Source organism: Haemaphysalis longicornis, unplaced genomic scaffold (genome assembly GCF_048455015.1).
Source record: "Haemaphysalis longicornis isolate Haplotype H1 unplaced genomic scaffold, Haemaphysalis longicornis Haplotype H1 scaffold_1, whole genome shotgun sequence".
NCBI lineage: Eukaryota > Metazoa > Arthropoda > Arachnida > Ixodida > Ixodidae > Haemaphysalis > Haemaphysalis longicornis.
Window position 1 is genome coordinate 300,883,661 of NW_027526203.1, and position 11,266 is coordinate 300,894,926.

General features: G+C 48.3%; 1 protein-coding gene across 1 annotated transcript in view; it reads right to left on the bottom strand.

Moving 5' to 3' along the window:
- The window catches only part of LOC144149208 (band 7 protein AGAP004871-like), a 493,398-nt gene extending 483,145 nt beyond the window's left edge, over positions 1 to 10,253 (bottom strand). The window contains exon 1 of the mRNA XM_077680766.1: positions 10,059 to 10,253. Coding sequence (XP_077536892.1) covers positions 10,059 to 10,119 — 61 coding nt within the window. The 5' untranslated portion in view covers positions 10,120 to 10,253. The remainder of the gene's footprint in view (positions 1 to 10,058) is intronic.
- Between the last annotated feature and the right edge of the window lie 1,013 nt (positions 10,254 to 11,266).

Below are 11,266 nucleotides of genomic sequence, written 5' to 3' on the forward strand. Positions count from 1 at the left end.
TTTACATAGCCGGGACAACTTTTGCGGTGCAGATAATAGGACCTGAAGACTCACACGATCGGCAACTTTCTTTAATATGTGTGATACTCCATGGATGTACGGCTGTACTACGGCATAACAACAATTTGTGGGGGAGGGGTTACCTACAAGATTCCCCTTTCACGCGGTAAGAATTACGTAGGGTAGACGGGCCGCTGTCTGAATAAAAAGTTGCGGGAGCATGATAATAATGTAAGGCGCGGTCTGGAGGGGAATCTCAGCCGGCCTTGTCGTTCGTGTGACCAGGCAGGTTGCACGCCACCGTTTGACAAGTGTGTTGTTGTCTGCCGTCATGGTCATGCACTTATCCGAGAGACTATCGAGGCAGTTGTAATAGAAAGCGAAGGAGATAAGCGCAAGTGCGCCGTCCATTCTGTTGCCAAAAAATGAGATTACTTATTAAACACCCAATCGTGAACTTTTCCATGACTGATCGTTTTGTATTATGTTCCTTGTTACGTGTTGCGATGCCTGCCGACAGCGGGTTTCAATCTTTTTTGTGCAGGTGGCTGTTCTGCAGCTGTGGTATCTGCCATGACGCTGCGATAGAATGTACATTTATGTGTGTTTTCTTTTAATTAAAATGAGTTGGAAGTCAGCGCTTGTTTTAGTCCCTTTTCTTTTCATCCCTGTTCTTTTTTCGCGCTGCAGTGTAGTTCATGGATTACCAACTAGCCGGAACCCTCATGCTTTTAGGAGACTGTTAAATTACGCTTACAGTGGCACCTGCGCCTTACAGACGCAATGGCCTAGCAAACACCAGCTCTGGCCCTGTTTTCTATTCTTTGTTTGTTTTTGCCTTTACACCGCACTCCTGAGTAGCAAGAAGTCCAGCTGGCTGGCTTACTCACTGATGACCACAGCCTCCTGATCGAAAGTGCCGAGGGTGGATCTCGAGCCCAATGCTTCCTGGTCTGGAAAGGCCTACCACAGGACTGACGACTCGGCCATCCTTCTTCTGCTCTCAAAAACGGTTGTTCCTCCTACCACTACTCCTCCTTTTTTTTTTGCGCTGCGCATGTTTCATAGCGAAAAATTTTAAAATATGCATTTTATGATTCCATGTACGAATGCTGCTCAGTTGTCGACCTGCAATCTCTTGAATTCCTTCATTCGTTGCAGGTTTCGTAGCCTTGGACTGGGTGCCTGATTCTGCGACTGCAATTGGCAGCACGTCCAGTTAAACAAAATGAACGAGTTGGCTGCTTGCACAAGCGAAGCTCATCCTCAATGTACGGATCTCTTGCATGGCTTCACTCCGCCAGATGGCAAGGCTCAGTTTTGGTGGGCATTGCATGTTCCACGAAATGGAGACAAAATCGGTTTTGCGCAGGTTGTGGCGCTGTGACTCAGCAGCAAGTAGTGACTGATTATGTACCCGCACCGACTCGGTAAGATGACCCACCACACACACCCACGAAGACCTTCGCGTTAATTGAGCGACGGCGCATTTCTGATCGCATAAACTTATATACGATGGACTCGGCGTTTGTCGGGTTCAACATAATCCCTAGTTATAACGAAATCACTTTACTCGAAATATCGCTTTATTCTAAATTTGTTTGGTCCCAACCCAAATTCCCGCACTTTAGGCCGCATTACTCGAAACGCACGAAGAGCTGGACCCGCTTAGAACGAAGTGGCGAGCGGAGGTATCGCCGAGCGGCGGCGATACAGCGGCGAGTCAGGCGGTCAACATGGCGGGTTAACAAGCTGGTGTTTCCCCTGCGATTTTCTCTAGCCGGTCATGCTTGATTCGCGCTATCCGGCTTTATAAAAACGGTCCAGATTCGTAGTAGGGTCATTGAATTTTGGCCCTAGACATTGGTCAATAGCGTGGACGCGACGGTGCGCGAACACTGACACTCGAAGCATAGAATAAGCAGTGTCGTCGACAGCGGGGCGCCGAAAAATTCGTTTGGCAAACTTCACGGCTGCATGCATGCTTCGCAAAAAAAACATGCCCAGTGATCATGCAAAACCCTAGTTCGAAACCGGTCAATTTTTATGATTGCGGTGTGTACCCACAATGAGGGGTTAATCATTGTTTTTCGAACTCACCAAAAACAACCTCGGAATCGCGCCACGGAATTTGCGACGCTTTCCAGCGCGAAACTCTCATAGCTTTCCGTGACGCCCCCCCCCCCCCCCCCCCCCCCCTTCCCCTCTCCTTCTATAAAAGTGGCCACTGCCTTCTCCTTTGCATTCGCTCTTGCGTCTGAGAGGCGATCGGACGCCAGTCACTCTTTGGTTAAATTGGAGAAGACGTTGCTCGCGCCCTGCAAGAACATGAAGCAGCCAAAGGTCACTGCCTTTTTTGCACCCGAATAAAGTTTTTCTCTGCTGAATACATTGTGCTTTGATTCCTCGTAGTTGTGGTGCAATTAAAGTTTAACTACTTTAGCTTCTATCGATTTGTCGTTAATATCGAAACACGGCTTAGAACAAAAATTTTTGTCGCCCCGCTGACTTCGTTATAACGAGGGATTACTATACTTCATTACAACGTCCCTTAGTCTGTAAAGTGTCAGCGATTAGGGTGCGATGCGCGTGCTTTATTTTGTATCTGAATACGTACATGCGCAAAACTCCATCAAATCGAACGAAGAAATAGATGCTGCGCGAAAGATGAGGACGGAGACAAGAAAAAAAAAATGACACCACCTTCCCGCGAGGGAACCCTGAGTTGATGTGAAGCATCTCGGAGGTTCCGAAACTTTCACGAAATTGGGTATCAAAACAGCGGAAAATGACAGAATTGTTGGCGGCCATTCAGCTCATCGGACGGCGCAGCGTGACTCAACCGAAACAACAACTGAGGGAGCGGCGCGCGGACCGGGTTTATTATATAGAGCAGATGGAGTGGAGAGGAGGAGATGAGAGAGAAGACGCGCATGCGCGCTTATCGCGCAGCTGCGGTGATGAGTAGCGCGCGCGCTATCGCACAGCTGGCGTGGAGAGGGGGGGAGGAGGAGGAGCGCGCGCGCTATCGCACAGCTGGCGTGGAGAGAGGGAAAGGAGGGGAAGCGCGCGCGCTATCGCACAGCTGGTGGGGAGAGGGCGAGAGGTGCGGATGGACGACGGATGACGGACGGACGACGGACGGCAGAGCCGAGAGCAAGAGATGCTTTGCATCTAAAACAGGACGAGCGCTAGTCCTGTCTCTCTTGTCTTTGTCCTCGTCTTCCGCGCACCATTTATATGTTCGTCTGTCATTAACCAACTATCCAGCAACAAGTCTTATTAACTCCGTCAAATGATGAGCCTAAATTTTGTAGTACCACATAACCACGAAGCAATGCTCCACACATTCTTGCCTGCATTGACACAGTGTGGAAAAGGAAAATAACTGTTCGGTAACCCTTTTTCTTCTCTTTTATTTACGCCGTTCACCCTTAAGGAATACTTGGGCATATAAGGGTCGGGAAACGTGTTTTTGTGAAGGGCAACTGCATCGCTGTAAACAGTCGTTGTTTGTTTAAGGAGACAACTGCTCGTTGCGTTCAGTGTTGTTCCGTCGGTGCGATTGTGGCTGCGCAGATCCGCAGCATTTAAACTGAGTGTTCCAATAACAGCGCGTACGAACTCGGTATCCATTTGAAACGTTGCACGAATAAAGGTTTTCGATTGTTTCGCGGAATCCACAATTACTACAACCGGGAAAATTTACTCCACCTATAAACAGTGGTAAATGTTCATCGTTTAGTTACATAGAAGTTATCGTTGATGCCAGGGCTTGTCACGCGTGTCGGGCAGTCTCGGAATCGATGTCCTTTAGCGTCGGCCGCTGATGTTGCTTGATCCCTGCCAGTGCTTGCCATTTTCCCGCGAGGGCAACACATAAGGCATGACGGCAAACATGCTCCTCCGAGTGACCCAACGGGAAGCATTAGTGCCACGCGACATTTGCAGTTAGTTCCCGGACCGTCTTGCCGTTTTTCTGTCGGCGCCCCTTCTCACTACAAAGCGCTTTCACCTTTGTGGAATACATCGTTCCGTCAACGAAGTGATATGAGGCGACTGTCGGAGACGTCATCTGAGGAAAAAACAAAGCGTGGCAAAAACGGAGTGAAGCGCTCTGTCAAACAGGGACTAGCCCCACCAGAAGGCTCCGGTTTCCAAAGCAACTACGCTGGCAGATCAATAAAACAATATCACGAACAAGGGCAGCGATCCATACGTTTTAGGGTCCTGTACGTTGATGCATCACAATACAATTATAGCTGGCCGCTTTGCGGTCGTGTACTCCATGCCGAGCTACCATTAGCAAAAAGCTTCTCTAGGCACTGCTCGGAAGTCAACCTTCAAATCAATAGCACTCCGCAGACGAGTGTGTTTACTTGGTTTCGGAGAGTTTCGGGAGAAAATATCCTTTTTTTAGCGCGCAGAAGTAACACTAACAATTTGAAATGATATAATTCATAAGAGAACCATCCTAGAATTTCTGAAAGGACGGGAAGCATATACTGGCTCGAAGGGATAACGATTACGTGTCTTGGTGGCCGGGGCTCAATTACTTACCCTCGTTTAAAATAAAGCTAGGCTGTATGTAATCAGTAGCAGTTGCTCCTTCCCACCAGCCTTCCCCGCCCCACTGCTTTATCTACGAACATGTCCAGGGAATGGCGGGGTTTACCACGAAAGAAAACAATTTTCAAACGGCGGCTAAAGGGCTTTCTAACGTAGTAACGAAAATCCGTCTAGTAATGTCTTATAATATCCAGATGAAACGAGGAGTTACGACGGATTACTGAAAAATCGTCTCATATATATAATGTATCGGTTCAGGGGGGGGGGGGGGGGGTTAATTAATAAAATACGAACTCCACTAGTTATTGGCCTTCAGTTTGCGAAGAACTGACATTGGAAGTTGCCATGTTTCGGCTATGTGTGAAAATTTTGCCACCGCGGTGCCGTTGTAGTCGTGACCAAACAGATGCGATACCGAATGGCAATTATTTGTAAATAATGACACAGCGTTCTCGTGCATTAGTGAGAGTAAATTAACTTAGTAGGGGAGTACTTTCGCCATAGAAGACCAACATGAAGTAACTTTATCTTAGTACATCCCCATTCCGACTGCTCTTGCAGCCTGTTTTCCGGAAAAACCCGTGCAGCTGCTGTGACGGCTCCAACGGTAGCGGCACCGCGATGGAACTGCGCTCATTTTTAAAGTCGCCTTAGCGGGTTAAGCGTGGTACTGTTTGTTTTCAAATACGCGTTTGAAAACAAAATTTTCTGCGACAGCACTGCTCCCAGAGAGTACAGGAAGGGCGGCTTCGACGTATCCAAAATGTTTACAACTTTTGTGGGAATAAACTGGTGCCAAATATTAAGAAGCCATCCTGCCCTACATAAGCGGATTGCAAGCAAAGCTGTTGGGAATAACACTATTCAGTAACTGTACGCTACGCACTGGTTAGAAAAATTAAACAACACGCAAGAGCCCTTGCAACCGAAACTCTTAGTGCTACCAGACTCTGGTGGTACGTTCCAAACGTCCTTGAAAGTTACCCGGCATGGCAGGTGACTCCGCCTCCCGTTCCTTCTTTGTTCTGCACCTGCTGCGTCCACGACCACACTCGGTGTCTTGCCTGCTGGGCGGTGTCCATGTGATCGGCGGCTGGCTGTGTACGTGTTCGTGGCGTGGTCTGCTCCCGCCAGGCGAATGAAAAGGCGTCGTCTTTGACCTTGACGGACACGAGACCGACTGTGTCGCACTCATTCTCATAGTGCCTCACTTTTTTATTTTGTTTTCCTGCTATGGAGGCTTCGGCTCGCTTACGAACCCTTTCTGCTTCTCCCTCCTTTCTTCACACGGACAGCATAAAACATCCCGACCAACAAGAAGCTAACAGCTTCGCTGTAAATTAGGTAAAACTCGAATTGTTGTAGAATCAGCTTAGATGTGAAGCGCGTTGTAAATACTCTGCACGGCTATGTAGCGCTGTGCATTCCTGTGGAGTCGTCTGACCGGACATCTTAACCACATGTTGTATGTCCGCAGCCAATTTAACACCAGAACTAGTGTCACTAGATAAGATACGGAGTACCGTCACTGAGACAGGCAAGTGAGCAACGGCAGCCATTTTGGTGTTTATCAGTGTTGCCAGACTGCCGCTTCTGCGTCCTCAACCCTAACTTTGACGAGGTCATTTCTAAACAGCACTGCCGACGCGGCAGCAACACGGCATCGTCGACACACTTTTGCAGCTGAAATGCTGCGAAGCTCGTTATCTTTGATTCGCGTTCGGAACGACGCCAGTCGCGCGCAGCCGCAGAGCAGGGAGGAGGATGAGCTGAGACTATCACAGTTGACCGACAGAAAGCGCATAAACAACAAAATGGCGGTGCCCATGAACCGTCGCAGTGTAAACAAATGTCACGTGATGCGAACTGACCAATGATCACGGCGGCGGCACGGAAGAATAGGAGAAAAGAGCGCCGATACTCTGTAACCTTAGTTAGTGACACTAACCAGAACCACAAAAAAGAAATCAGGCGCGGATTTAAATTCGATGATTGATTGCATGGTTTAAAGGGACTCTGCAACAGTTCCGATAAACACTTTCACTGTTTCCTTCGCATCTGGAAGCATTGTGAAAGTTATAGTTATCACTAGCACAGAGAGGCACTGCGTGATTTGCTCGAAGCAGCACATCCGCCTTCCATTTTTACTTTGCTTTTGTGCCCTTTATTTCACAAAGCCGCTACATCGCTGTAATGACGTAATTCGAGCGATCGAAGAACGCCAAGGGCCGGAAAGAGAGAACAATATTTTAACAGAGTTTTTAAGTTATCCGATAGGCATATAACTAATTTTTGGCTGAGGTGCTTTGTGGCGCTCTATTCGAAGTACTGGGCGTGCTTATGGACCATGTTTTGAAAGCATTGAAAAGTTATAAAAAGGTTGAAACAAGTGTTACAGGGTCCTTTTAACGCGCCGAAGCTACACCTGGGCTATGACGCGCTCCGTAGTGGAGGGCTCCGAATTAATTTTGACACCTGGGGATCTTAATTGGGAGCCGAAATCTCAACACACGGGCGTTTTCGCTTTTGCCTCCACCAGAAAAGCAGCAGCTTAAATTGTTTTACATCATCGCGTATGGTACTGTACCTGGGGTTGTACCAAAGGGACTATCACATCAATCATCTGCGATTACGCATCCCAAGGTTAAATCGAAAATGGTCCTTCCGTTGTAAAGGCGTTCCATGTGTGACCATCGCCATATCTGGACCTTCAAATACAGTATGCTGTCCACTCCAGAAACTTGCCATTGTCTCCGTAAAAAGGTGTTGAGCATTAAACCCATATCAGCTTTTCGCTTTAGAAACATCTGATACTCGAACTAAGATTTCGACTTTGAGTCGTAAAATTTTTGAGTTGCAGCAGTTTGACGAAACAAGGCTTACAAACAACAGCGCTGCTTCACATGTTTTCCCATTCACGATGCGAACTATGCACGATCAATGTGCTTGTCCGTACAGGGTACCGATAACTGCAATATCATGGCCATACACCTCAGCTCTGAATGTCACATCTTCGGCGTCTCTTTTTCGCAGATTTTGTGCAGAGAACATTTGAATATATGCTTCCTACAATCATTTGCGTCTGCCACGAAGGACATCACTGTGGGAGAGTTAAAAAAAGATATGCATGTCTCGTTTTTGAGAGGAGGCCACAAAAAGCAAGACCTCCGACGGCCCGGCCAAACCGCCGGTAAGTCGACTCCCCCGCCCCGAGAAAGCAGGAAAAAACGGGGGAGAGTATGGACCACACCCTATCCCCTAGCCCTCCACCCCCCAAATCATCCCTTGAGTGCACCCTTTTCCTACCCTATCCCCTAGCCTTCCTGTCTTCCCAAACGTCTCTGGCGCAAGGCATGAGACGTGAACAATGCGGAATAAGCGTCTCAAACAAACAAAAAACAAACAAACAAACGATTGTGTACTCGAAGTTGAAGGAGGTTATCTAGCGTACCTTCAAAAGAAGGAGCCTCACTGCGCAGAGCTTCGCCAGGTCTTCCAAGTGTTTTCCGGCGTGAAGTAACAGTGCCTGCTGTATCTTCAGGGCCGTAGTGGATTTTTTTACTTGTTTTAAAGCGGGCTGTTTCACAGCATAAAACAGGAGCTTATACTGTCGCTACACCACGCCTTGCGCAGAAATGGACAGACTGATTGGTGGTGGTAACTCATACCTAGCAGTCTCGCAGCCTGGTGTCGTGTGCGCCGTAGGTGGTGCATGCGTTCCCTATGAAGAGTCGGGTAGGTTCATAACAAGTGGTCCGTGTCTGCTTCCCGGATGGGCACCGCGTCAAAGGGAGACGTGTCACCAAAGAGCGGAATAACGGAGGAAAGAACGGCCCAGTCCCCCCTGGGTATACCAGTACAGCACGCAGCCAGATCATCAGGCCCTTCTCCCAGCGGTGGCGGCGTTCACATGGGAAGTCGGTTCCACGCGGTGCAAGTACAGTGCATGTGGCGGGGCAAAGATTCTTCTCACGCAATGGTAGTTCTGTAGCGACACCGGAAGCAGTGATAGCAGCCAGAAAAATCTTCGTGCACAATAAGCGGCGATACGACGGTGAACTAGTTCACACCAATCAAAGAATCAACCGTTAACTATAAAAATTTGAAAGGTTTACGTATGTACTTACATACGTATGTGCGTATGTACGTAAAAACAAGCAACTCGTTGCATTTTTAACAGGCGCTGCCACCATTGTATGCACATAAAATGTGGGAAATTTCTTTTCCCTACAAAACGACACGCCCGCGGCCCCCCATTTTCTGCTAACATGTGCGCGCATTTGGAGACAAGACTCTGGAGTGTAGTTTAAGCTATCAAAATTGTTTTTTCTCCTCGGCTTGATGTCCCAGAGCTCGGTTTGGGCTTTTAAGCGACGTATCACACGTCAGAGCACCATCTCCACAAGACGTAGCACGTGCCCAGCCACCAGGAATCGCGGGAAAAAATTCGTCGCTGAAAACGCGCCTCGCAGACGTTGTTTTTTGTTTTGTTTTTTTTTCGCAAGAGAATGTTGCGACCTTGTGACAGACAGTACATGAGAAAAAAAAACATTAAATCTAAAAAACATACTTTCTCATCTTTCAGCGTGGCTCGGGCACCGCAGTATACGCTCGCAAATAAAGCAACCTTTCTTTCTTTCGCTAGCGCTCGGTGATCGCTACGTGGTTTTTCACCAGGCCAAGACACCCACGAGGCATTTCAACTTAAAGGTTTGTAAAACTAACTAAACATGCCATTTACGCATACACAGAAGGGTGCACCTCGGAATTCGCAATATGTAACGCGACCCTGCCCCAGTTTTGCTACATGCATTTCGCTAGAAAACGGCGATTTCAGTAAAAATAAAAAAACAGCAGCAAAACAAGAAACTTGTCGCTCAAAGGATACGAATGACTTTTACGCCATAAAAAATCGTTTCGAAGGCATTAATTTCTGCCAGACATCATGCGCTATCATCTACTCCATGAAGATCATCACTGTAGCGAAGACCAATGGTTGCTGTATGTCAGCAACAGTTCGTTCAAGAAGATTCTGTAAAATCTTAGCACAGTAATGATAAGTAGACTGCGGAGGAAAGTTAAAATAGGTGCATCCGCAGCTGTGTGAAATAATCTAGCGTAGTACTTTCTTTTACGAAAGAAGTACGCTGGAATCTTCACAATTATGCCACTTCTATAAGACATAGCGCATGCACGCAACCTTTGCTGCGGTGTGCCATTCTGCTAGAAATCACGTGCCAAGTTATCAAATAATTCTTTCCGAGCTCTGTCCTGAATGGCAGGTTGCCGGTCATCAGCACATATGCACATTTGCACAAATACGTGGAGCTGCGCACCCTAATTTCCCATTTCTTCATCCCCAAAGACCACACAGTGGGAAAGCTGATTGCGAGAAAGCATCTGTCAACGTCTACCAGAGGATGGTCTCGCAATTGCTGCGCCCTTCCCTGCCATTTCCGCTCCCTATACGTATACCGGCGGCCACTTACGGTCCAGGTTGCGGACGTCGAAGCCCTGGACGAAGCGGGAAGGGTCCTCGCAGGAAACCATGGCACACGAGCTGCCTTCTGGCTCTGGAGTCACCCGGTTGGTCGAGAGCTGCGCTTCACCGGTCCTGACGCGCCCTGCGGGCCGCGACAGTCCGTTCCTGCCAGAGACCTCAAGGAGCTCCGTGGCGCCTCGTGGCCGCGTCTTCCGCGGCGGATTCCGGGAGTCGCTTTTTTCACGCTAGCACGCAACAGGTCCGAAGCGCCGCTGCTGCTACTGCACGCCTATACCTGAGCGTCGGCTGCACGTCGGTGCCGGCAAACAGCGGGCGCCGAGTTTCGACCGTCACGTGACGCCCGTGAGCCGCATCATGCGGTTGCTGTGGTGACAGGTCGCACACGCGCGGCGTCACCGTCACCCAACGGCCCAACCAGTGGCCGCTCGGCTGGCGCAACTGGCCACGTTTCCCGCCCTTGCTTTGATCCGCCAGCAGCACGCTTCCCCGGTGGGCATTCCTCCAGCGACCTATGCAAGGACGCCCGCGGGTGCAGGCCGAGTGCACCAGGAAAACCCCACCTAGGAGGAGAGGTCCTTTTTTGCCTCCTTGATACGATTTGTAGTACAGCGTAACCAAAACATGGACTAAAGTCATCGCAAGTTGGAATTGATTTTTGAAAATTGTCGTATAAGTACGCACACCGGAATGAAGTTTGCTGGAAATTTAAAACAATTATAACGATGATGATTGTGTTATTATGGCAGCCCCGCAGGCCAACTAAAGGGGGGGGGGGAGTTGTAAGAGAATGGGTTCACACTATAGCACATAAATAAGAGATGAAACCGAACGAAAATCTCTGAGATTCGATTGAGGAGCTAATAGCTGTAAAAAACGGTGGTAACCTTTCTTATTAAAATGTACTTACTCATGTTTTGCGAGTATAGATGTCTCCATAACAATGCGAAGTTTTAGTAAGATATTAGAATCTCTTCAACTTACATTGCATTTGTCTGCTAAAAATAACCTGTAACCATACAAAGTTTCATTGATCCGGGTACGTTAAACTGTTTTAAAGCGCAGTTTTAAAATGACGTTCACTCTGCGCCGCTTTGCAGACACAATTCGATTCCCGGCGGTGCCAGTTTTTATTTGTTCACTGGAGTTTTCTGGTGACACCAACAGTCGCGAAAGAACCCTTGGGGGTAGACGTAA